The sequence below is a fragment of the Harpia harpyja genome, chromosome Z, assembly GCF_026419915.1.
Source record: "Harpia harpyja isolate bHarHar1 chromosome Z, bHarHar1 primary haplotype, whole genome shotgun sequence".
Lineage (NCBI taxonomy): Eukaryota > Metazoa > Chordata > Aves > Accipitriformes > Accipitridae > Harpia > Harpia harpyja.
In genome coordinates this window covers 22,825,164-22,852,855 of record NC_068969.1, presented here as the reverse complement: position 1 = coordinate 22,852,855, position 27,692 = coordinate 22,825,164, and the positions used below count along the sequence as shown (strand labels likewise).

Below are 27,692 nucleotides of genomic sequence, written 5' to 3'. Positions count from 1 at the left end.
TTTTGAAGCTGAATTGAGTTGCATGTTTGCAGAGTGTTTTAATAGTGTACACTGAAGAGCACCAGCCCCCCCCCCGAGGGATGGCTTGCCACAAATGAGGCACTGGAGAGCTCTGCGGAGCAGCAAGGAGAGAACAAAATACTGAGCGGTTGGCTCCTGAAGTGAACTGGAGCTCCCCAGTGTGGGGAGGGAGCGGTTGTCCTCTGGAAAATGTCAGCCCAGGACTGTGCTGGCACGTGGATGCAGCAGGTCCATCCAGGTTTATTGAAGGCCGTGGGGATGCCATAGCAAGGCCATGGGTGGCCAGAACTGCCCCCCGCCCCCACTCGACATCGTGGCGCATGTGGAGAGCAATGCTGTGCAGCCTTCGCTGTTAGCAGCGTGGCTGCATCCAGCCCTACTCCCAGGGGACTGTCTGGCTGTATTAGTGTGCTCCTGATCAAATTCAGGGGAAATTGGGTAAGTCTTCTGTTTTGGTGATACGACAACAAAGGCAAAAGCTGAGGATGTTCGTGTTGCTCTGTTAGGAGCAAGGTCTCTTTCCTCCCGTGGGAGTGCTCAGAGTTGAGGCACTGCTTTGCATGACTGCTTAATTTTAACCCACTGTGATTTTTAGCAGTTCCCAGAGTATTTGGCATGAGGCAGAGCACGGATCTCTAAGAGCCACCCCAACAAAAACTGCTGTACCTTTTGACAGAAATAGGTGACAACGTGTTTATTTTTTAGAAAAATGGTAACATACATCCATAATCTGTTACTGGTTACGGACTGTGACTTTCAGAGGTGCATGCCACGGCAGCCTCAGTATGTAGCCATGTGAATGATGTGTCACCATTTAAACTTCAAACATGTGGATTGGGTTTTTTTCTTCCTAGTCTCACTGAAAGCATTCATTCCAGGCTGCAGCAGCTGGCTGTACATCTGTATTCCCTGGGTGTGCTTTGATTTGCAGTGAAAGACAAACATGTAATTGAGTATAGGATGTAGGATCCTTTTTTTTTATTATTACAGAGAACTCTTCAAATGGAGTATGAAGGATAAAAGGGTAATTTCATACCTGAAACCAAAAAAATTAGTCATGAACACTTTCTCTTGTTCATTTTTTAGAGCAATGGGTTTGTAAATGACCTGCATTATTAGGCTGCACAGTCCTTAAACACACGGCAGTCTTTGGGGTTGTTCGCATTAAATGGTCTTATTCAAAACTGAAAGTAGGCAATACTCCAGTGATCGATCTTCTTTGTTCCCCACCCTGATCTTTTCTGATACATTAATTCCTGCTTGGAATCAAGTCCAGCAGAGTAGGCTGCAGTAGGAAAAGCTACTGTTTAAAAAACCTGCCAAGAACTTTTGCTCTAGTTGTGAGCAGAAACCTGGAACTGCAGTTTTTGAAGATGTAGACCTTCTTTAGATCACTGCAAATCAGTAACTCCACTGAGGATGACAGGATTTAAATCTCATCCCCCCACCCCCATAACTGATATCAAAATTATGGTTTGAAGTGATTTTTGAAAAAAATCCATGTTATAAAATTCCACAGAAAATGTTTCACAACTGTTCAGAATTTAAGGAAAGTTAATACTTCCAGACGCACTCGAGAAAAATCTCATTTACCTCATTTTGAACCTAACATACCACTGAAGTTAATTAAATGTAAGCTCTTAAGTCATTTAGTTGCTTTTGAAAATTTTACTTAATGACCAATTCCAGTTTTCCAAAGTATTTATTTTCATGTATTTCAAAAACTGTTACGATGCTTTTATTATGATTCAGCATTCCTTTGGTCTACTTGACATAAATATACAATAGTACAAATCTTATGGTAAATCTCCTTTACCTTACTAAAAAGAAAAACTTAGTCTTTTGTTGCTTTCATACCAGTAGAAAACATAACAGAGGGTCATAATGTGCTCACGAATAAGGGCGGGTAGAGAACTGGAGCAGGAAGACATTTAGGGGGTTTGCTAAGTGGAAGCGAAAGTTCTGTGCATTAGCAGTAAATGGGGAGGCGGCAGGGTAGCACTGAAACGCTGCCTGCTGGAATCGCATCCTTGATCTGACTCTTACTGACAGGCAACGGCAATTGAGGTCTCCAAGGGGAAACGGCTGAAAGAAAAACAGGGTAAGAATTAGGTGAAGGGGAGAAGGTTGGCGGAGAAAACAGGTAACTGCAAAGTTAAGTACAAATTAAAAGTCCTTTCGTGTAATCTCTTGAGATCTCGTGATGACCAAGGCTGTAAAGGATTTGCCCTTGAATGGCAGAAGGGCATGGGGCAGGATGAGACCAGGGAGAAGCTGGCTACAGAGCAAATGTATGAGAGGGGGTGGATAAAAGTTCTCAAATGTAAAAAACAGCAATAGTTGGAAAGAGCAGAAAAGGAGAAGATTAAAAGGTTGACAGTTCAGGCGAAACACAAAACATTCTCTTCTGTATGACACTGCAAAGAAATGTTATCTAGGGGTTTTGGTAGCGGTAGTATCTTTTTTTTTGCAGGGACACAGTGCCGGTATTTTAACAAGGACTGTGTGTAACAGCGTTTGATATCTCCAGCTCAGGCACTCTGGGTTTTCCTGAAGAAAGAAGTTCAGTGGTAGCACATTCACCTTGCCCTTCGGTCTGGGGTTTCCGTAGCTGTGGGCGCTGGGGCTGCAGCGGTTGTGCTGTCGGCACGGTGAGCGTGAGAAGGCAAATTCCAGTTGCAGCAGAAATTCATGGCATTCATTTCAGTGGTGGGTCGTGGGGCGGCGTCACAGTGTAACGAACAGCTACTCCTAGTGTGTTGGGCGGATTGGGAAACAGCTCCTCTGGCACCCGTCCCATATGCCTGTGTGCTTTTCCACCACGAGTCGCCCGTTGTGCACGCGTCCATCGCGATGCTTTGCAGGATGGCGAGATGATTAGAAAGAGATAGGCCCCAAGTGAATTGTCCTGTTCCCATACAGGGTGCATCGGCTGTGGTGGAGATGTTGCAGAAGTAGCCCCCAGCTGCTTATCCCACTTAATTTCGGGAATTTTATTGCGGTGGTTTGTCCTCAGTCTTGTTTTCAAGCTCGCCAGCACAAAGCAAAAGGAGTTGCCTAATTTGAACTCCAAAAGATGCTCATTTTATCACTTACATCCCAGCTTGTCAGTGGTAATAGGGCAAGTTTATGCACTTCTCAGTGGACCTCAGATTAGCTGACCTCTTTCCAGTTTTAACCCGTTTATGAAACCAGTGGTCCAAACTGTTGGCAGCTAAATGAGTACATGCTCACGAGGCAGGGCTGGAGGGCAGATCGTAGCTCTATGAAAGTATCGGTGCATTTGTGCACTTTATTCCAAGACCACGTCCAGTATGAGTTGGTTCGTGGGTGAAAATATCTTCTCTCGGTCCAATAGGATATTATGATTTAGGTGAGGAAATGAAAAGTGGATTTAGCTGGAATACTGCAAACCACACTTGAGTGAGCTATTTACTCTTCAGGGGACTGAAATATTTTATTATTGGGCAACCAAGTGGAAGTAACACTGCAGAAGTTTAGTTGGGTATGAAATATCTGTTCTTACACAGCATTTCTAAACTGTTAGTCAAATGAAAGATAACAATGTTTTTTCCCCATCCTGTTTTTAAAGTGGCCAGTCTCAGTCTCTGATTCTGAGCAAACTGGGGGTGGTTTTTTGTCTTCAGTGAATAGTGGATGCAAATACATTTTGAAGGCAATTAGGCAGAGTATTTTTATTTTTGCTCACAATAAACTGCAAGCACAAAATTGGTGGCACAGGGTTGAAGGTTATTCACTAAGATTACATGCCATAAGTGCTTAATCCCTTTACCCACTTTTTTTCTTTTATTAGCAAAATTTTAAATTTCCAGGGGATCTCTACAGAATTCTAAGGGGTCAGACTACAAGGCTGAAAATACTTATGACTGGTGGCTGTGTGTGCAGAATATACTGCGTTAACTAGGTGCTTCTTGCTGCTTAGCTGTTCCCGGGTAACCTGGATCTCTCTCTCCTGGAGTCCCAGCAACATCAGCTACCCTGAAATAGTGCAGATCAGCACGTCCTGGAGAAGTGTATGGCTGTCACAAAGCCATTTTCTCCTGCTGTTCTTCAACAACATTGCTCTAAAATGATAACAAATGACATAAAACTGCCAAATAGGTCTGTAGGGAACAAAAGGCCCGTTATTTCCCCAATGGAAAGGAACATGTTAAACATTGCTTTCCTTGCCGTACCCCCCAGCTGCTGTTGGCGATTGCTGATCAAACTGCTGAGTGCTGCTTTGTCCTGCTCCGTGGCCACGTGTCCCTGCCACCTTCCTTTTTGCCAGTCACTGTGTTTCTGAAACTGCCCAAACCGCAGAAGATAGCCAGGTGAAAACAAATCCAGCCACACGCGCAGAGCAAAGTTCTCGGTGTGGTCTGTCTCCACCAGCAGAGACTGGTGGGCTTTGCGTGATCTTTGTTACCGAGTATTTATGGTACAGCTGTACAAGTGCTGCAGGAAGCTGAGGAGATGATGATGGAGAAGGGGGCTTGCTCTGCACCGTCTGACACCTGTTCAATTAGTTATTTTCTAAGGACAATTTTATGTCACCATACAAGTTGGAAGCCATAATTTTGCTGTCAACCTTGTCCTCGGTGTCCTCTTCTCTGGAAAAAGTAGAGTGAATCTTCACTGCAAAAGAGATCTCAGTTTTAATTCACCATGCCTGCTATAATAATAGAGGCAGTTTTAAGGTTAGAATAGCATATAGACAAGATGATAATTATTGCTCTGAAGCTCCTCTGGAGAAGAAGGCAAGAAGAAATTTTCCATTAACATTAAAAACAAATACGGGAGAAGGTGACAAATAAATGCTTCCACCATGTTACTTCTCCATGATCAAAAGACATTTGCCTAATCCCAACATCTAACTGTCACATGATTAAAAATGTGGGAGATCTCAGGAACATATAAAAGATTGTATATAGCAGCATAAGTACTTGATTTAAATGCATAATTAATAGCTTCACTCAGCTTTATGTTGAAATGCAAGATCAACAAGGCATATATCCAAGAGACATACTGAAGTTTTTGCACCAAAGCAGCTTATTAGTGAAACTATGCTGATAACTTTTTCACTTTTAGACAGTTGGCTGAAGAGGAAAAAGAAGTTTGAAGCTATCTGTAAATTTTGGGGGGGTCTTTGATATATTTTAGAAGCTAGTGAGTTAAAAAACTTCAAACAACCCCAAAACCCAGGCACATCCATTATTTTAACAATTAACTTTTACTTACCAAGAATGTATTTGGTATGTAAAAACATTTAAAAAGTTGCACATTGATAGTGGTCATAAAGTGTAGAAAATTCTGTGCTTGCTGATTAGGTATCTAGTATAAGTGTAACCACGTACTTGACCAGAAACCCACCCTGCTTGTGACTTGTCTGCAGTCCCTGCGGAGAACTTCCATGGATTCAGAAAAGACAACGTACAAAGCTTCTGTAGGTTCAACTGTAAATTATGCATTTATATTATACCCAGTGCACAAATAGAAACGCCACTGCTTTCTCAGGTTTTGCACTTTTACCATATTAATTCAGTAAAATACTTAGAGTACTGGTTAATTTTAAGCCTGTAAAAAATACAGTTCAGTACTGGACCCAAACTTATTACTTTCTTGTTAGTTTTAGCTATCTTAATTTCTGCTTTTGAAGGAACATTAATCCAATTCACTTCATCTTTTTTTAAGTATATGCCAGGATTCAACTGGTTTATTTCAGTTTGGTAGCACTGAGTTGTTGTTTTTTGTCCTAACTGATCGTAATGACAGCTAAATGTCAGCTTCATTTATATCTTAGCTCAGAATATAAACAGAAAAGTATACAAAAAGGAAAATGTTTTGTAACATACTCTGTGAATTATTTTTGCTGTGTACCTTATGCCAAACAGTTTTGATTCTGCATGTGACTTACAGTCCCAAAGCCATACCGATATATTTTTCTGATTAAATTATTTTCAATATTTTGCATCTAGTGCAGAGAAAACACTGCTATTAAAATAAATGCATACACAAAAAAAAATTGGAACTTTGTTGAAACGTAATTCCATCAAGAAGAAAACCACAATATTTTTATACAACATTTTGGATATATTTTATGTCAAAACATGATCACCAGTCAAACTAGTGACATCTAAACCCAATACATTATTGTGACTTCTAAAATAAAAAATCAGAACAAAACTAAATTTATTATAGCTCTGCCTTCATTAAACACCATGTGTTGGTGATTTAAACACAACAAAACTCTAGTATTCTTCAAAAGTGTCTACTAAATATAATAAAAAGAATAAGAGAACGATTAACATTTAGTCTGTTACATTAAAAAATTGGATGTACATATTTCTATTGCCTGTTAGCTTTACCTAAGCCTTTTCAACTACTACAAAAATAAAAAGAAAACAAGAAAACTCATTGTTCAAAGTCAAAAACATTCAAATCAGTTGATACAACATTACAGTACAGTCAACTAACATCGTTCAAGGTCTCTTTTTCTCAGTGTACGAGTCCTTAGACCAGTGTTACAAACCTAGTTCAATGCAGTTTCAAAACCATATGTTAGCTTTGCAAGATACTGTACTCTACTGATGGCTTCAGAAGAATGGGGTTGTGCTACTTTTGAATCACAGGGTAACCCCAGCCTCTCATTAATTTTATTCAGCACTGTAGTTAGAACAGCATTAAGTTTAGCACAATAACTAAAAAAAGGAGAAAAAAAAAAAAAAGAATTGGAAGCTAGGTGAAGCTGCCATTTGTGTCAAACAATTGCGATACGCTATACTAAAAAATTCTGAAATATCCACCTGTCCTCACCGCTCTGCCACAAACTAGCAAAGTCAAAAATACAAAAGTCTTCAACTTCTCGTTTTTGCAGAATAAAGCAAAAAAGTCTTTGTGCTCCTTACTACCAGAAGCAAAATATCCTCTGAGTTACCACATGTAATAGCTTCTGGATGTGTCGACTTGGGTTGGCTTGGTCTCTGCAGAACCATCCTTGTCTTTTTCACTGTCACCTTCCCAGAGATTAATAAGTGGAGGGTAGAGCTCATTCAGTGGGATTGAAGAGGTCTTTTGCATATATTTTTTCAATGAGTGGTGGTAGTTTTTTCTCTTAAATCTTTTTGCAATATAAACAGAAATGGAGGCGAGGCTAATGACAGCAAACATGGATCCCATTACTGCTGCGAGGGCAGTGCTGGTTTCTTGGTCTGAAATATCTAGCGCAAAAGCTGCATTTTTTGTTGTAACATTAACGCAAGACTTCTGTGTTTGCTGATGGATATTTGACACAGTTAGACACACTTCATAATCTGTAGACGGTTGTAAATGCGTGAGGTTATATTCGTGTACATCAACCGGGACCCTAGCAGTGTATGTAATGTGAGGGTTGTCAATCTTCATAGTGGCCGATGACCATTTTAAATTGGAAGTCATGACGTTGGAATTAACTTTCCAAGAAACTAAGATCGAATGCGATTCAGCTTGCTTAACGTAGATTTTCAGAACCTGGGTACCATCCAAAAGCGTTCCGTTCACCCGGATAGTAGCGACCCTTGTGTCAGCCCCTTCTATGTTTTGAGCAACACAGGTGTATCTCCCAGAGTCTTCAACCTGGATGTTAGAGATTTCCAAGGTGCCTTCACTACTCAGCTTGTATTTGTCAGAGAGACTTTCAACAGTTACTTTATTGCCGAGAGGAGTGACCCAGTAAATTTCTGGCTCGGGTTCTGCCATAGCCCGACAGTCTAAAAACACTGTCATGCCAATGTCCAAGTTTAAGTGATTTGGGAAGGTCTCATGAGAGATCATCGGAAGACATTGTTCACTTGAATCCTGTATTAACACTTCCTTCACCTGCTGTCCTCGGTATTCTGGAGGCATAGCGCAAAACATGGATAGAGGTTCCATGAAACGGATATTGGTTTTGTTTGAGTTGATCCAGTGAATGACACAGTCGCACCTGAGCGGGTTACTGTGGATACTGATCTCACGCAGGTTTGGAAGGGATTCCACCGTCTTTTGGTAGACTGCATTCAAGGCATTGTTGTTCAGCATCAAGCTCTCCAGGGCAGGAACGTTGCGAAATGCCAAACGATGTATGTAAGACAGCTTTGGATTGTTGGTGGCTTCAAGCTTTGTAAGTTCAGGTAGGTTGTCCAGCGCGTACCTGTCAACCGAAACGAGTTCTCCCATATTATTGATTCCAAGCTCTTTCAATCTGAGCATGTTTTTAAAATCACCTTCCTGAATTTTATGAATTGGATTTTTGTTGAGATCCAGGAATTTTAAATTTGGAACTTTCTCAAGTGCAAGCTGAGGAACTTTTACCAATTTGTTGTCATAGAAGGAAAGACTTTCAAGACTATCCAAGCCTACCAAGGCATTGCCAGGAATGTCTGTGAGATACATACCTGCCAAAACTAGACTCCTTAAATTTGAGAGTGGTTTAAAATTCATATCTAGTATTCCAATCACTGGATTTTCTCCAATCATGAGAATCTCTAAGTTAGGAGTAGAATCAAACCAACGGCTGTCAATAACCTTTAATTTGTTGGAGTTGAGGTGTAATCTCAAAAGATTCTTCAGGCCAGAGAATGCATTTGCAGAAATGCTGCTGATCTGGTTGTGATTTATATATAGCTCCTGAAGATTGCAAAGGTCTTGCAAGCAGTAGTCGGTCATCTCCGTTATCTGGTTTTCCTCCAGGTGCAAAGTAGTAAGTTGAGTGAGATTTGAGAGCCCCACATCTTTGATACTTGTGAAGTTATTTTGTGAAAAATCCAATTCTGTTAAATTAAACAGCTGTTGGAGTTCATCTGTGGTCTTTGCAATGTTGTTGCTTTGTAACAGAAGGACTTGAGTGTCACTAGAAAGATTGCTGGGGATTTTTGTTAATCGAAGGTCATTGCAGTCAACTGTCGTGGCTTCCCTGTACGTCGACTGTGGTGTAAACCATGGCCTGATTTCACATACACAAAGCTGTGGACATTCGTTACTCTGTATGGAAGACTCGGTTAAAGAATTCAGTAACAATTCTAGCACCAACTGGCAAACAGTTAAAACAACTCTAACCTTCGCCATGCTGGTCAGCTATTGAGTTCAGCTCCCCAGCCCCTTAAAATAACAACAGGTTGAGAGGGTGATTTGTTATCAGGCAGAAAATGTAAAGCTTAAAGTTTATGGTGAAAGGCTTGAACTGCAGAAGGTGAAAGACGAATTTCTGAGTTTAGAGAAGACAAGAAATGGTCTGAGGACTCTCAGCTGCTCCTCTGTGTTCCACAATCTTCTGCAAATCAGTGTCTGAAGATGTCCCTGAAAACAGATTAGGGTATATGTCATGCTCATCCTATATGCAGTTCATATAGTATTTAATTTCTGCATCCTTTAAAGAAAAATATCTGAAAACAATCATTGCTTAACAGTCATCTCTCTTAGGAAAATCCTGATCTGGTATAGTTAAGTTATGTAGGGTTTGGAACTCTCTTCTACTTGGGATTTACATGAGAAAACTCTCTGATAGTTCCCAAGTGAGTGACTGTAACAATGTATGCAGTCATGTGAAAATAAAACTTTTGGGTACCTTTCAGTTTTACTCTGCAGTATTTGTTTGAATGGCTCGAGAAATGCTAAAGATCGAGGATATGCTTGCAAGTGCAGCTAGGTCTCAAACGAGCGTTCATAATCCTGATGGGATTCAGGGTGCCAGAGCTGTCCCTGAGGCTTGGATTTCAGGTGTGTGGAATTAAGGCTCAGGAAGATGTTGGTTTATAAGTTTCAAGCTTAAACGCATACAAACTTTGCCAAAATTCATCTGAGTTAATCAAATCAGTTCCAGATAACAGCTTAGATTTAATCCAGCTAAGCACCAAACAATAACAGTAAATTTGATTAAATGAATGTACTGTCCTTATTTTAGCTGTTCGTGCTGCATTGTGCATCGTATGTGAATTGTTTACCACAATTCCAAATTACTGTGTAAACCACACAATTTATATCTTTTTAGCCTGAAGTTATTCGTGGAAGAGTATGTTTAAAGTAACCGAACAGTGTCCAATGTACCTCGGAAAATCTGTTGTGTTGTGGGTCTTTAAACACATATTCAAGGAAAATCTAAGCTCTCAGTAAAATCTTTCTCATTCTCACTTTATTGAAGAAGTAAGCTCTGAGAAACAGTTTGTTATCTGCAAACCTATCACTGCTGCTGTAAAAAGCATGGATACAGTTTTGAGAGTTTCTGTATGTATATGTGTAAAAATGTGCAATTTGGGGCCTGTGCTGTTAAATACAACAGCTGCCTGTCTGTCAGTTCAGAAGTATGTTGCTTCGGTGATGGTGATGGTTCGTGCTTGTGGTGGTGATTTCACATGCCTAGCTATATTTTTCTTGGCTCATTGTGCATATCGATATTGGCAGATAAAAGTACACCTTTACAGTATTTCACATTGAAGGTTAAACAGGTTAGTGCATGTGTTCAACAAGCTTTGAATGAAATACAAAGCATGTGCGAGCCAGGCATGTGACGAATCTGAATAAGGATTTAAAGAGCAGACCTCTTGAAATTTGAGGTGATGCTGTAAATCTCATGCTCTAATGCTTGCAGTTGAAACTTCTCAAACAAAAGTTTTGTCTTTTTATGTAACTAAAATAATCGAGTTGTGCTATATCTGAGACAGACTACATAACAATGATAAAATGTAATAGCAGAAAGCAGGAAATAGCATCTTTTTCAATTAGAACGTAGTGAAGCCTCAGCCTAGCCAAAGCCCATAAAAGATATTACTATGTAAAATAATTGTCCTGGTTTCAGCTGGGATAGTGTTTTCTTCCTAGTAGCTGGTACAGTGCTATGTTTGGGGTTCACTATGAGAAGAATGTTGATAACACACTGATGTTTTCAGTTCTTGCTCAGTAGTGTTTATACCAAGTCAAGGATTTTTCAGCTTCTCATGCCCAGCCAGCAAGAAGCTGGGAGGGGACACAGCCAGGACAGCTGACCCAAACTGGCCAAAGGGGTATTCCATACCATGTGACGTCATGCCCAGTATATAAACTGGGGGCAGTGGGGCTGGGCGCCGCTCGGGAAATAACTGGGCGTCTGTCGGCAGGTGGTGAGCAATTGCATTGTGCATCACTTGTATATTCCAGCCCTTTTATTATTATTACTGTCATTTTATTATTGTTATTATTACCATTTTTAGTTTCTTCCTTTCTGTTCTATTAAACTGTTCTTATCTCAACCCATGAGTTTTACTTCTTTTCCCGATTCTCTCCCCCATCCCACTGGGGGGGGGAGTGAGCGGCTGCGTGGTGCTTAGTTGCTGACTGGGGTTAAATCACGACAATAATAAAACTAAATACAGCTTTTAAAAATAGTTTTAAAATAGTCATCTAGATGACCAGACTAGGGCCTGTGGTGACAGGAATGCCATTTATACAACGCTGTTACTTCAAAATCTGATCAGCATATTAAATAATGAAATCACAGTATTTTATTTCAGATTATGATAAAATGCTCTAAGTAGAACACACCAAATTGCATTTTTATTTTGGCATGCTCTTATTTTTTCTGTGGTTGTGTTGGAGGAAGGGAAACAGGAATATTAGCCAGAAAGCATTTGACCCTGTTGAGTTAGATTTTCTCTCTGGTAGCTGAGAAGACTCTGCTGGAGGGGGAGAAACCAGATGTAGTACAAACATTCCTTCTCAAATAACTTTGAACTGATGGAAGAATTGAACAAGACATTAACCGTATTAAAAAAAAAAAAAAAAATCCTAATGGCACCATAATAGCAAGGAATAGATTAACATAGAGTGATGAGGAAGCTGGCATAAACTGAGTTATGCTGACTTTAATGGATGTTTCTCTCAATAACAATACATTTGTAGCTGTCCCAAAGTAGACAGTTCTGGGAATATTGATGACATCCGAAGCTTAATTGATTTAATTCCCGGTTTTTCAAATTATAGTATTTGCCAGTTAATAATGTAGGCAGTGATTCCATCCAGTAACAATTTCAGACAGGTACTGGGGTGCTCTGAGCTGCCACTACACGTGGGCTGTGCCCTTGGGGAGGGAGATGTCTCTGGCCCGGCTTTGCAGCCTCGGCTCGCTGAGGCACGACAGGGAAGCGGCACGACCGGGGGCAACAGCCTGCACCAAACCAGATGCCACTACAAGAGGCAATATTGCACCAAACGTTCATGCCCTCAGAGTCTCTCCTGTAACTTTTTTCTAAGTAGATGAAGAGAAAGAAATCCATGCCTTACAAAGCTGAGGGCCCCAATGATGTTTTAGTATGATTTAGTTCTGATGTAGTTATACGAATCATATAATACTTTAAAAATGAAACTGCCCAAAAAAGACTTCAAAGCTTCTTTTAAAATATGTCGGAGCACATCTAGATTTTGAAAAAAATTGGAATTCGATCCTTCCTTTGTTGAATATTTATATCCTCTTGCACATTACATTTATTGTTCATCCTTGGTAAGAAGGCATTTCTGGTTTTATTGAATAGAGTTCTGGGTTTATGATCACTGTAGACATATGATTTTACAAGTTACTAGTGACACTTTCTCTTCTCTTCTCTAGCTATTTTCTAGTGCAAATAGATTTAATTTTCTTTAACTGGAAAATGTTCTTTAGCAATGACCTGCACATTACTGTCTCCAGTCTCGCCAGCCCAGGGCAGCTTCGATGAAGCTATAAATGAAAATCCAGTGTAATCAAAAAGTAAATTCTGATTGGCTCCACATGCCCCAGTCCATTTTAGTGCTGTGCTTATGTGAATGGCAGCCCAGAGGCCACAGCATGAGGGAAAAGCCAAGTCATGGACTTTTGCTTTAGCTGCTGCTTATGCTATAAAACCCCATCCGTCGCTCTGATAAAAACTAGAGGCAGCCATTATCGGTGAAAGAGTGCACTGGGGTTTTTTGTATAACTAAATGGCAATGGCTGCTTTTGTTCTGCCGTTTATATCTATATATGATACGCTTGACCATCTCAGCTCTCATGTTTTCAAGAAGCTGCCAGCTCTCTGAGCGGTCACCAACAGCCATCCCTTTGCCCCTGGATGTCTCAGCTTTCCAGTCATCGCAGTGTTGGCAGGACTGGTCCCAGAAACCTCTGTGACATTTAGTGTCCAAAGGAATAAAATAACACGATGATTTTTGCTGGAAGACTATGTTTTTGAAATGTTAGACTCTTCTCAGGTTCTGAAGTCCTATCTAGAATTACAATCACATCTTTCCAAATAAAAACTGGACAAGATACGTGTGTAGGGTTTTTTTTTTTTGGGGGGGGGGGTGTTTTGGGGTTGGTTTTTTTGTGGATAAGCTGAAGGACAACCAGGTTTTGAAAACAAAATCTGTGGCAGTATGCGGTTCCAAATAGCCACCAATGAATAATCACCAAGCCCATATGGATAAACAGAGGGTGGCTCCTGGGAAAGTTCCCAAATCTCACTAGAATCAGTGAGATTGCATTGAGAAGAATTTGAGTGTTAGTGTATGCCCCTTTCCTGCTAGACATCTCAGCATTTTGCCCAGTGAGATCCTTTTTGTAATAAGTTGTTATTTTTTTTAATATAAAACTAATACAGTATGTCCCTGGTAGCCGAGTGCAGTCCAAGCGTGAGACAAGTCAGGGGATCAGTTCACAAGATTTTGGCTTTTGAAGGCCAGGGAATGTTTCTTAAAGAAACACTGGTTCCAGAGCAGGAGCAGAGCAGTGGCTCTGGGCTTTTTGGATTAAGGGAGAATATCAGTCCTCAAAACCTCCCCTAGGACAGAGTCATATCACAAAATCTTTTTTTTTTTTCTGAAAATGGTATTTAATATGGGTCATGTGATTGATGGCACTTCTTTTAATTCTGTGTTAAGAACTTCTTTTTAAAATACTGGGTGGGGAAACTTCCCCTAAACAGTAAGTGGGTATTATACCTTCTTTCAGGAGATACTGAGCTTGTAAAGGATAGCTTTTAGCATTCTCTGCTCTCCCTCTCATTTATTAAATTCCTATTTTCTAGTGTACCAAACCACTACAACAGTCGTAACAGCTGTTAACTTGATATCAACAGAAATAATGGTTAATTTAATGGGAGAGATATGGAGGGAATTCTTTTACTAGGGGCTAAATAAATGCATTTTCCATAGCACCTCTCAGTACCTAGTGCATTAAGAAACCACATTTCTGTCAGCAAGCAAACCCACAGTGGCTCTCTGGGATATTGGCTTGTTCATGTTTCCTGTGGGCAGAAAATGGGAGTATCATTCCTGTGTCTCCCATCCTGGAAATGCAGTGGAGAGGTTTGTGTAAGGCTTCTCCTTGTAGCTAGGTTGTGCAAACTGTTTAATATTGAGAATTTGTTTGGCCCAAGAAATCATAATGGTGGGTATTTGGTTATGGAGCAGAAGATCCTTCATTTCACCCTTCCTGTGGGGTGGAAAGAGGTGTGTGCTGGCAGCCGTAGCCTTGCTGATGGCTGTTAAGCATTTGTCTAGTTCAGGTGATCCGAAGAAAAAGTACATTTAAGTCCACAATGCGGTACGAGGAGAATATGAAGGGACAATCGCGAAATAAAGTGTTCATTAAAAGTGTTCATAGTTAACTTGCCAACTAGAAAAAAATCAATATTAAACATTTTTTCTTGGTAATAGGAAGACAAAGTGTTGTCACTTCCTTGACAACTGTATTAATGGTCACTATTAAAAATTGCTGAAAAAAGAAACAATATAGTTTGCACATGGATATTTGGATGTCAGTTTTGGAACAGTGATACTACCACAGAAAATCTTCTCTCTCCACAGTTAAGTGGTTTGTTCTTGCAAAATTTCTTTTATATTGCAAGTAGCATCAGCACAGATTTTGGTTGGCAGCCATATGTACTAAATGTGCCTAGGTAAAAGTTTGAGGGATCAGATACATGAAGAAAATTACCTCGGGCTAAGACAAGCAATTTATTCTGGACTTGCTGTGAGCCAGAAGCACACACTGATCCACGGTACCTACCCATCTCTCCACAGAAACATTTTCATATATTGAGCCTAAGTAATGTAGCTAGTCTTTCGGAAAATTGTCTGTTGTGCTAATGTTCTGCTAATGACTTGTGCAGATTTCTTGTTTCCCCATCATCATCGTTTGTGAAACTACTGCCATATAAACAACCTCTGTCATCAGTCAGTTCGGGAAAACTTGTCCTGGGCTGCTGCATCCTGGATTCAGGTGGGTCATTAGGAAAATGCACGTTAGGCAGCCCGGCACCCACGCCCAGGGATCTGGCGCATACTGCAGTGACCGAGTATTAGTACCAAGGTGTAAGAACTGGTGGAGGTTCAGCTAGAACACAGCGATCAAGAAGACTGAATTCAGACGGAGATCAGTCCAAAGGGTTACTCCATAGTCAGGGAAGGGAAGAGCCTGTTTAGACAGGGGACACTCAAAGAGGTTGGCTTGGTTGGTCTGGTGGAGATCTAACCTGAAGAGCTGCTTATGCTAGAAGCAATGCTGGAGACCCACTGGCCCATTATGAGCTGAAGGTTGAGTTCATTACAGTCAGGTGAAGACAGTTTGACAAGTTTAAGGAAAGGGAGGTAAAAAGTGACTTGCCTTGCTTTGAGCTTCAGTAGGGCCTTTGCAGTTCTATAGCCACCCTTTTTCTACAGAGAAAAACTGAGCTATTGGTGCCATACTGCAGGTGAACAATAACCTTTGAGAGTGCTTTAGGGGAAAGAGAGGCATTGAAGTACTGCCACACGAATATGTACGTGCAGCCACTAAATCACACACGTAAGCACAACACAAAACCTGGTCTAAAATGCTGCATTATTAAAATCGGGGCTTACTCCAGTCAAGAGCATCAGTGACCTTGTACATCCTAGAGAAAGAGGCTGGACTTGGTCTTTGAGTTTAATAAGCAGGGTATTTACAGCTAACCTACGGAATGCGCTCCTTTCCCAGGAATCAAATTTACAAGTGCAATCCTGTCTATTTAGAAGAATACTGAGGAATCATGCCTGATAGCAAGCCTTTTATATTGAGGTTTTTTAAGTCTCCAATGTCATCAGGAAATAAGCTATTTACAAGCCTGAATTGTGTAAAATACAGAAAAGTCAAGCTGAAAATAATGTGAGTCAGTTGAAAGAGCCTATCAAAATCTGAAAATGGGAGCTTGTTATTAAAAGCAAAGACAAAAACAAGGGCCTATACAACATGTAATAATGGTAAAAAGCTTCAAAACACATCCTCAGGGATTTTTAATATTTAAGGTTTGGGGTTTTTTTCCCTGCAAATAATGTCTACTTTTTCTTCTTGTCTGTACACACATTCCATCAAAATAAAGTCAGTGTTTAATTTTAGGGAAAGCTCTGGTGAGAAGGCGATTTGCTGTATTTCAAGACAACCTTAGCATGCTTTATCTGTGTTCTTTTGAAAAATACTAGTCTTATCTCCACAGAAGAAATGCAAAGAGCATCCTATTCATAATGCCTGCACTGCAGAAACAGCATATTAAATCTTTGAAATTTGTAATTTATTGGGGTTTATTCTTAAGACTTGCATCTGATACAATGTTTTTCATTAAAATACTGAAGTAAATTTTCAGGAGAAAAATTATTTTCATTCATACACTGATCTCAAGTACGAGGGGCTAGATAGCATGCAGAGTACAGCTACTGTATATTGATGACCCATCAAATCAACCATGGAATTGCAACCCAGCTTCTGTCATCAGTTTGAAAATCTCTTGCAAATTACCATTAACAAGTGATATTAGAAACATCAGGAATAATAAGTGCTTTCCAAACAGTGGGTTGTCAAATTATATAGTCTGTTTTTTCTTTAGGAAAGAAAAAACTCATAAAACCATTTAAAAGCCTTGAAAACCTGAAAGGCAAGACACATTTGTGCAGGAGTAACATTCTTACATTAGAAACCCAACTTATTATCTACTTTCTTACTATGTTTACTTTCGTAAAATAGATTAATCTTGGGACAATATGGGCTGTTCTGTTATTGCCCGTGACTCTAGTTTTCATGTCCTGCTACACAGGGTCTGCCCCTGTTCAGTGCGAAGGCAGTAGTAAAGCTTTTATTTCATTCAATGGAGAAGAATAATGTCTGTGGTCATCCTCATTCCATGGAATTACCAGACAAAATTATTTGGCTAGATCAGCTTTCCTAACAGCCAGCCAAATAACTTCCACTGTTAGGTTAAAAGCCAGTTTCATGAGACCCCTTCCTTGCAGCTCTTCCCTTCTACACTGAAATTCAGGACAACTACCTGCAGTTGATGGAGGACAAACCGCTGGGGAAATTGTTTCATTTCCACCTGTACATGCTGTAATGCATTCATAGCCTTCTGTATATTTTAAATGCGAGGAGAATTTAAACCTAATTGGTTTTAGCTTATACAGTGTCTAAAATTTACGGAGCATAACTAATTTTGGAAGACCTGTTCCAACTTTTTTTTGCATTTAGTGTATCTGCTGGCTGAAGAATGAGAGAGGACCAAGACTACAGAAATACTGCTTCGTCTTCTAATCATATTTAAAGGATAGAAATGGAATTCAGTCTTGGCACGCTTGGGATCTCAGAACCACATGGAAGGATCTGAACATTTTGTTACCATGGGGGCACCTACCTCATGAGTATTTCACACTAGAACAACTTGGATAATCTCTGCTTCTTACTATCTATCAAGATCAGTACAGTTAAAATAAAAATTCAAAAAAAGAGAAACAGCTCTAAAAGAGGAACAAGGACATTAGGAGATTGGGTTGGATTTTGGAGTAGATTTTCCTTTTGGGGTTTTGACTGCGCTGAGAGCCAAGGCAGCTTCGCTAGTGGAAGTGAAGTGTTAATAATAATGAAATAAGGAGCACACGAGAAACATTTTTAGGCACGAGAAATATGGATGCCAGAACTCCACAGGATTTTCACAAAGCAACAGAAAATCCTCTTCCTCTCTTTTTGCTGACTGGCTTTCTGGCAGTGTGATTATTTTGCTTCCTACACAGTTCTAGATCAAACTCCAGTTTTATGAGTCATTCAGGATCCCCCACAGTTGGGAAAGACCCCAGCGTGTAAGTAGTTGTTACTACCATAAAGAATGCCAAGAAATCCTGTGCTAGAAATGGTAGCCAATAAATAAAAACTGAAATGAGTCAGTATCTCAGTATGTATTTATAAAATCAATATAATAGTCGTGGCTGTAAGAAATGCATAAGACTTGTTATTAAAAAATTGTATGCACACATGTGTGCATATGTATATGTAATAAGCCAGCCATCTATAGCTTCAATTGTTTATCTTCAAGCAAGAAGAAAGAGAGTTCTTTTTCTGGTCCTTGTTACACTCTACTTTGATAATTCCATTTCCTGTGGCTGTACTGTGTGTTTAATTTTCAATTATTAGTGATTAAGTATTAAACTGTATTTTACTGTTAGCCTACATCTATGCAGTTTATACATGTAGCATGCTTCCACAGACTTCAGCCATTAAACAGACTTTTATTGATTTTTTTTCCTAGGAGTTATATGCTTGCAAGATCAAATTCTCTATTTCTGAGCTATATTTACATACAAATGTTAATAAAACCATATATTGACTTGACTGATATGGAGACACCTTACTGTTCACTCAAGACTGTGAACATACCAATAACAAAATAAATGGATTTATCATGGGAGGTGCTGAGATCTAATATAAAGGCTGTTAGCACCAGGACAAAGATTTGGAACTCAACCAAGTCGAGATGCGATAGAGGTAATTCCATTAAGTGGCCACAGATTTGGTTTTGGTACTACTCTGAACTAAGGCTTTACTCTGATCTAAGAAAAAAGTTATTTTCTCTCCAGTGAGATAGCTGTATTACATGACTCTCCTCTACCCCATTTCACAAGGCTTTCCGCACTTTTGAATGGGCTTCTATGTGAAGTGCTTTCATTTTTCTGAAGACCTCCTTCTTCCATTCACAACTGATAACCCAACGTACCATTACACTGTAATGAGAAAATACATGCTTTATGGAGTATATGTTTTCCATCATTATTTCATTCCAAAATTGTTTAAGTAGTATCACTTGGAACATAGAGCAGGTCATCTGCCACGTCATCAGGAAAGGAAGGCTCATTCAGCTGAGAATGGCGAAAATGTTAACAGCCTATATTTAGCTATTTTCCTTTATCTCAAGGATCGCCTACATTTTGAGACTAACTTTGTTTCAGGCAGAAAACAGATCATAATCTTGCTTTGAGAAGTTCATGAGATGTAGAGAGAGAGAGAAAGTAAGTCATATTTAATGTATTTGTATGTTTAAGAATAGACCTATAAATTGTTCCTTTAGTTGTAATCCTCAGTCTTGTCATGGCAAAGTCAGCAGTTTTTCCACAGATGGGTTTATTTCATAAGTGCTTGGAAAATATAGAGGTACTAAAATTGCTGCCTTTTGCAGAAAACATAGGAGTTACTTGTGTCAAAATTTTAAGTTACTGATGCTTTATAGATAAAGTCTTTACCTAATTAAGGTGATTCATTCAGGCACAGTAATGTTTAATTTGTATATACTAGACTTGTTTCTCTTCAAGGGGGCAGAAAGATAAAGGAAAACATTTGTCAATGAATTTATAAAGAACACACTCTGGTTTTACTTGGTGCCTTATACTATGATGAAACCATTTTAAAGACCTGTTTTCAAGCAGCTGTTTAAAAACTTTTCTTTTTGCAGTTGGTTCACTTAACTGGTTGTTCATCTATGGGTAAAATAAGTTATTTTTGCAATGCATTTACAAGTCGCTGCAATGCCTGTTATGAGTGGTGGATCTCCGTAACTATCAATATTTACTCCGTTTCTGTTAAGAGTGATGGATCATTTGTAATTTAAAAATTTAGCAAGGCCAATCAGTAGCTCATCTGCATCCTAGTAATTATATGCAGCACATTAGCGAGGTATGCATTTACTAGGTATTTTTGGACTTGCTTAATCAAATAAATCATATGATGCATGAAATAACAGAAAATGTAGGATTCATTATATCAATGGTAAACACTTTCAAATTACAAAAAGACAATCCAAGCTTTGATTGATATTTTATAAAAACCACAAAATGCTATTCTACCAAGTTTTGGACAAGCTCAATAATTCTCTCCGAATAACTTCCATGTGTTTCTTGTAAGTTACTTAGTCTGATTCTTCACCATGTTGCTGACCAACCCCTGAAAACTACAGAAAACCTGGGCTTGCTCCAAGTGGACCAAGTCTTTCGGACCATACGCAAACATGGGAGTTATGAGTGCCCGGAGACCTGAGCTGGCATCGCGGTGCACGTCCTGGCAGCGGAGGTACCCTGTGCAGGGCTCGTCGTGCTGCTGCAGTCGGGGGTTAGCGAGGAGTTCAGTGTGAATGCAGTTTTTACATAAAGACAGACTCCAAAGATTGCATTTTGCTTGATGACTCAAGTTACATTGACTATACAAAAGTAGTTATAAATCAAATAAAATTAGGCATTGAGGAGTATATGATATATCAGACTCCAGTACAGAGGAGAAACCCAGGAAACATTTCCCACGAACTGAAACAGCCCTTAGTCTTCTCCAAACCATTAATGGTATCTTTACAACCTGACTCTGATAAAATAAGGACTAGTGACCTCTGGTGAAATACTCCAGTGAAAGGGACAAAGACAGCAGTTACAGAGATGGAGATCTGGCTTAACTGCACTGTCAGTGGTGGAGTTTCTCCAGTTTTGAAAGGTACTTACTGAACACAGGGGAATCTGGTTTTGGTCTCAGCTATAACCTTATAACGGCTTTGGTATTGTGTATATGAAACCAGAACTTGGTATTTCTGGAAGGTAGTATTCAATACATGCAAAAGGAACGTCAAATGGACATACCAGACAAGTCTCCTCTGTCCCAGTGCCAGCTATACCGTTTTTGAGCCCTGCACTTGACTTTCGGACCTCCTGCCTGTCTACAAAAGCAACTCTTTCGAGATGAAGCAAGTGACTCCCAGCTGACGATGCTGCTCTCGGGAGTAGGACGTGCCCGGCCAGGTCTGGGGGCCCTTTGGGACCTCCCGGCTGGTGGTCCCCAGGGAAACGGGGCTGGCACTGTCCAGCTGGGACTCAGGCTGTCGGCGGGACGGGGCGGTGACGGCTCCCACCCACAGCGGTGGAGACACAAGCTGGTGGGTAGATCCTGCTCTAGCCCTGCTCCTGGAGCATCATGGCACGAAGAGTGTCACCGACCCTGACACCTGCCTGGGGTTTTGCCCCCTTCCCACGCGAGAAGTGGGAGGGAGCAGCTGCGCGGGTCCCCGCGGAGGCGAGCACTGCTGCCCTGGCGTTCGCCAACGCTGGAGTAACCGGCGAGAGGCAAACCCTGCCAAATACCTTGAGGGGGGGCTTGGCTTCCAAAAGCGGTTGGGACTCTGCTCTAATCAAAGCTGACAGATGCATCAATTGCTGGAATCGCCAGTTTGTTAAATTAAATACCTGGGAATGAGATGCTGACAATCTCGCGAATTTCTAAATAAAACCCATAAGTAATCTTTGCTTCCAGTGTTCAATGGACCGCTTCGGTTTGTGAAGCGGCCGGGGAAAATACTGTCCTGTGTTACCACAGAGGACTAAAGGGCAGCACCTTGGGAGAGAGAATTATGTAGCAAGACCACTGTACCCAGTAAAATAAGGGAAAGAGCTGTTTCTCTATGGCACTTTTATAACTTCTGTGCATTCTCAATACAGCATCCTGTTAAATATATCAAGACCGTTACTTACAATTGCTTTGCCCTGTTGCTCTTTAAGTTAAAAAGAGCAGAAAAAAGCAATAGGTATCTACTCCATCTCAAATACTTGATCTTTAGAAACTGTGCTCCGGGTAAAAACTAGGTCCCGTTCTTTTGATAATTCAGCCAGCTGGAAAGTCAAGAAGATGCTGGCTTGTATCACCAAATTAAGACCTTGCGAATTAGCAGGTGAAGTTATAACAACATTTTGCGGTAGAATTTAAGAGCAAGAGACTAATTCTCTTCCCACTGATGCCAAAGACTTCTGCTGTCTTCAACAGGAGGAGAATTAGGCCAATACAGAATAGGCCAATCCAGTATTTTCCTTCAGTGCCATATGTAGAAAAATGAAAGACAACATCTAAATAACAAAGCAAAATTTGAATTAAGTTGCAGGGCTTTAAGCAGCAATGAGTAAGAGAATGTGGTTTAGAAGAACTTCAATCTGGGTACCTCTTAAACCTGCACGGAGGCACCTGACCTTATGAAGTCCATTAGTGGAGGACTTTAATTACTCAGCTACAGGAAAAGAATGAGACTGGAAAAATCATTTGCTAACTCAAGCACATCCCTCAGTAGCCTGTTTCTTACCAAGAAGTCCTTTGATTTCTCTTTGCAGATTTAAGCACTGCGAATCTTAGAGAAACACCATTATTTACTAGTTTTATGACATACCAGCAAAATCAGTCTCTAAGCCAGCTCTGTGACTTTCTTTACTTTTGCGCATCTTTCTTCCCATAGCGGGTACATGTTAATTGTAGAGACAAAACGGAGCATGGGAATATTTTTCAGTGTGCTTTCTTGGATTTCTGCAGATGCTCCTGACAGAGCAGGCATGGTGGGGGCTGGCACCTTCCCACCCCCGCTCCCCCAGGAACCCAACAGGCATTGCCAACCTGCATAACGCAACCGGGAGAAAAACTATTTCAACTCAAAAGTTCTGGTTTGCGTAGACCTCGCTGTGCTGCAAGTTATTTTTAAGAAAGATGTGGTTTCTGTTTGCCATAGCATTTAAGGCCTGATCCTGCTAATTACTTAACTGCTCTTGACTGGAGCCTGGAATTTGTGATTCCTGGGAGCATCGTGCATCTCCCGTGATGGCATTCCAACTGGGAGAAGATGCAAAAATCAGCTGTCGTGAGGCTGAAATGCAGGTTCCCTGTCAATTAGCATTGTATAAACAGATAGGAGGGGAAATGGATTTATGTGCTTCCAAAAACTTTACATAGATTTTCTTCAGTCCTGTGTCTACAAAATGTCTGCCAGGAAAAAATCTGGAGGTTGGCAGGATGAAGCCTCACACGTGTATTGTTCGTGTAACTATGGTAACCTACAAATGCCACCAGTGTTTCCATTTCATACACAAATGAGGGGACAGCTGTGGAGACCACATGTCTGCCAATGGAATAATATATGTGAACTAGGATGGCTTGGTCAGAAAATTACAACTCATTTATATTAATCAGGGCTTCAAAGAACAGTCACCTCCGTAGTTACAAAGTGTGCAGTAAAAGAAAACGATCTCTATTTCTGAAAATGTTTGGCTCTTCAGTAAACATTCTCAGCATCTTGCTACTTTGCTGGTTGAAAAAAAAAATAAATAAAATAAATGCTGTTAACAACCAGTGCTCTTCTACCTGGGGAATGCTTCTTCTGCCTGGGGAAGCAGCAGTTCCAAAAGAGGCAGAAGAAATGTGGCATAGAGCTCTAACCCAGCTGCCAAAGTGAAGGAACCTTTTTTTTTTTTCACTCATCAATATCACAAACAGAAAGAAAAGCTTCAAAACAATTCATACAAGAAATTAAAAAAAAACAAAAACAAACCCCCCAAATTATTGTTTAAATGAATTTGGAGTTTATATCATCCCTAACAACAACAACAACAACAATCCGTAGACTCAATAATGCAAATAAATTACCTTTTCAGTAAATATTAAACTATGCAAGCTGCAGTACCAGTAATACTTGACTGGGGTTATGATTCATCCAAGGTGCTTTAAGTGTCCCTACAAAAAAAATAATCAAGAGCTGCTAGCTGGCGCCTGCCTTGGCAGCAGCAGCCTGCTGACAGACGGATGCAGCAGGAATACAGCAGGCCGATTAGCAAAAGTTTTCCCTGGCTTCTGCAGTGCCACGATACTGTATCGAAGTAAAACAAAAGGCTGCAGCATTACCTCCTCGTGGGCTGCCTCCTCTGCCACCGCGCCTCACATCCTGGCGGCGATTGGTATTTCTTCAAATACCGAGGGGTACTCGGTGTTTATTTACGATACGATGATGAAAGGTTTTAACTAGTGCTTATTTAAACGATCACATCTTCTCCACGAGTTGGAATCAGATGCACGTATGACTGGTTTTAAAACAGGGCTTCCCAGCCTCCAGGCTGGATCCGTGCCTACACAGTTGTCTGAGCCCTGGTAAATCAGACTGAACAGAAGTTTCTTTTTGCAGCATAAGTCTGGATGCACTTAGCATTATTCATGTCCATAAAAAAAGGTCTTTTGATGGTTAACATTGAAAAGTTTTTCTCCTTTTATAGTCTATGCAACTTGATACAAAAACGTATTTCCTTCAATAATCAGTAGTAGCATTCACGTCTGTTCTAGGTAAATGGAAAACACATTATAGTCATCACAGTAACTGGTCCATTAAAGTCCAGAATACCTGCTAGGATACGTAATTTTACAGGGACTAAATAAAATTTTATTCGGATAACTTTTCAACTGTCGAGACAAAAGTTAAAACTTCAGCTCTTGGAAAGCCCGGGTGTCGCTCTTGGGGCCATGGTACGACTGGCTGCCACAGCGCGGTGGGATGGGGGGGCTGTTGGGGGCACCGCCGGTTTGCCCGGGCTGAGGGGGTGTGCCAGAGCCCACAGTCCCGTCGGACATAACAAATCCTGTACTCCGAGCCACTTTGTCATCTGGGCAGCTTCGTGCACTGGTTTTTTCTTTCTCTCTCTCTCTCTCTCTGTCTGTCTGCCTTTTAAATTAATTTAAATTCCAACTTGCAAGACTTTTGGACATACTTTGGTAGGACCCTTCAGGCAACAGTCGGGACCGATGCAGTAGGTGACTTTGGTCATTTGGAGCGTCTGTGAGATCGCCTCACATACTGCTAAAATATTCCCCATAAGAGGTTTGGAGTCACGTTCAGCATTTTATAGGGATCCTGTAAGTCTGCAAGGAAGAGGCTGAAGGGCTCACAAACTAGTTTTTCTTGAGGAGATTCATTACCTGGGAACTACCGCGCAGCTCCAGGACAAACCCAGAAGCATCCTGCGCCTGATCTCTCGCCTTTGGACAACGTTATTTTCCACTTTGAGCTGGATTTTCTGTGACTTTTCCTTCCATCGCCTAGTGGGAGAACCCGCACCGAACCAGCCCTAAATAACTTGGGGAAAGATGTAAAATCCCAGGCCAACATCTGTTGGGTTTCTCCCGGTAAGGCAGAGCCCGCTGGCACAATGCGCTCTCTCTCTGTGTCTCTCCGAGGGGCTGTCCCGGGGGGGGGGGGGGGGGGGGGGGGGGCGAGCCCCCGGCCCTCAATGGCCCCTTTGACAGCCCCCAACAAAGGGGAGGCGAGCCGGGCCGCCCCTCCGCCTGCCCCGCGGATCATTTTCGGCAACCGACTTCCCGGAAAAAAAAACAAAACAAAACAAAACAAAACAAACCCAAAACTACCTTCCCAAAAACCCGGTGCCTAAGGGAGCCGGCTGCCGTGCCGCCCTGCCTGCCCCACGCCGAGCTCCCGAGGGCCGCGGCCGGCGGTCACCCAGGTGCGAAGCGGTCGCTCCGCCAGCATCGCCCCCGCCGACAATGAATTTGGCCCCGGGAGGAAGGTGGCAGGGCCGCCGGGACCGGGCAGCCCCCCGCTCACACTGCGCCTTTATGCCATTTTTCTGAAGGGCTATTGTTACACTGAAGACTCCTTGTCTTTTCAAATTCCTCCGCCTGAATGGATGAGGCAAGACATCTGCCAGGATACACTCCCATTTGCATGCAAATGCGAGGTCGGGGACGCTGGCAGCCCTGCCGCACAGCCGGCCCCAGCTCCGCTACCCCCCCCGGTACCCGACCCCCCCGGGCCCCAGGTACGCGGCCGGGAAAACGGGCCACGCGGTCTTGCCAAAAAAAAAAAAAAAAAAAAAAAAAAAAAACCAAACCACACAAACAAAAAAAATAAAAAGCGGCGATTAACAGCAAAACTAACCCGGGGGAAAGCGGAGCGCCCGGCGGGGAGGAGGGCGAGGCTGCAGCCCCCGCTGCTCCGCGGAAACACCGCATTGCCCCCCTTTCCCATCGCCCCGAGGGGCGAGGCGTTAAAATCGGCCCCCGGCGCCGGGGGTGGCACGAAATCGCCGTCCGCACGGGGAGACCGTGTTGCCCGCTGGAACTTTGCCGGCCGGGACCGGGGGGGGGGGGGGGGGGGGGGGGGGGAGCGGCCGGTACCGCAAACTTTCCACCCTCACGGCCCCGTTCGGGCCGGGCCGGACCGGGCCCCCCAGGGATCCCCCCGTGTCCCGCACCGCACCGGCCCGGCTCCCGCATTCCCGTCTCCCTCCCGTTAGCTCGGCGGAGACACTTACCGGCGACCGGGGATGGCTGCCCGCCCACCCGCGGCTCTCCCCCGGGGCTGCGCGGAGGGCGGAACATCCGCGGATTCCCACCGCGCACGGGACTGCGGAGCGAGGCGGCTTGTTAAGACGGGGTACGGAATTCCGGAATATCCTGAATTCCTGCCTTCCAGGAAAGGCGGAGCGGCGGCGGGTGGATGCGGTGCCGCTGCCCGCCGCCCGCTCTGAGCCGCCGCCGGCGCGCACCTGGGTAGGCGCCGGCGGTCAGCTGACGGGCTGCGCTCCCATTGGCCGCCCCGGCACCATCTGCGCGGGGGGGGCGGGGCGCGGGAGGGCGGGGCGGGGTACCCCGCCCCCGCCCCGCCCTCCCGCCCCGCCCTCCCGCCCCGCCCCGCGGAGGGTGGTGGGGTTGTAGCTTGGGTGTGGGTTCCTGTGTTGCTCCATCGTTAGGTTTCAGAGTTAACAGCTCCCGGAAAAAGATGGACTCGCGTCCCCCTTTCCGGCGGCTGTTGAAAGTTATTTATGCACTCCAGAAAGGTGTGGCATCACTGATACACGTACTGAGCAGACCTAGCGAAGAAAAATGTCACCCGTCGCTGTACATAACGCTGTATCCTATAAGGCAGAGCGTGGACCCATCGGGGAACGCTGCCGGGTAACTTTCCACTTCCCCTCTGAATCCCGTTTCTAAATTTTTGACAGACTTCATTAAAAGGCACACAAAGGTGTAATGCCAAAGCACTGTCTGTTGTAGCAGTCTTCCAGGATTCAAACATCTGATTTTCTGTCCTCTGTAGAGAGGCAGCAAACCTCCAGCCGTGGAGACCTGGCAGCGCAGTGCTGCTCGCAGTGGTAGCTGCTGTGCTGCAGTCGCTCGCTGTGCCCCGAGGCGAAGCGCAGGGCATTGCCAATTGAGGCGTTTAAAGATAGGGGAAATTTTCCTATAGGTAAGTAAAGCAGCATTACTCGCTGAAATTACATCCGCATATCCTCTATGGCTGCTTGACTGACAGATTGGTGAATTAGCTAGGAGAAAAATAGGCTACGACTTCAACCCTAAGAGCCATTTGAGCCTGAAATTTAAGGATTTAAAGCTGTCCATGTAAGCTCTTGGATATGTTCAGCTGCCCGTTCACTCCCGGTTTTCTGTCTTGTCTCTATTTTCAGTTATCTTAGAGTGCAGCTACTGACCTGCGCATTTCCCTGCGTTTTCTTGTCCTGACCTCGGTCCTTACCCGCTTCGCTGGCCGAGTTCCCCGCGGGCGCTGGGGGGGGTCTGCAGCTGGGTGTGAGAGTGCTGTCTCCCCAGC

General features: G+C 42.5%; 1 protein-coding gene across 2 annotated transcripts; it reads right to left on the bottom strand.

Annotated features, from left to right (window-relative positions):
• Nucleotides 1–700: 700 nt before the first annotated feature.
• Nucleotides 701–26,627, bottom strand: LRRN1 (leucine rich repeat neuronal 1). Of its 2 annotated transcripts, none has more exons than XM_052777981.1 (2): nt 26,395–26,627; nt 701–9,336 (listed from the first exon to the last, which is right to left on the bottom strand). In XM_052777981.1, exon 2 carries the CDS (start codon nt 9,103–9,105, stop codon nt 6,955–6,957), a length of 2,151 nt encoding a protein of 716 aa, XP_052633941.1. In that variant the 5' UTR covers nt 9,106–9,336; nt 26,395–26,627; the 3' UTR covers nt 701–6,954. The 2 variants fall into 2 exon arrangements, with proteins under 2 accessions (XP_052633941.1, XP_052633942.1); XM_052777982.1 differs by having other exon boundaries at nt 26,402–26,627.
• Between the last annotated feature and the right edge of the window lie 1,065 nt (nt 26,628–27,692).

Bases quoted from the DNA above. Each gene is read 5' to 3' on its own strand.
- LRRN1 (XM_052777981.1), bottom strand. From the start codon at position 9,105: ATGGCGAAGGTTAGAGTTGTTTTAACTGTTTGCCAGTTGGTGCTAGAA.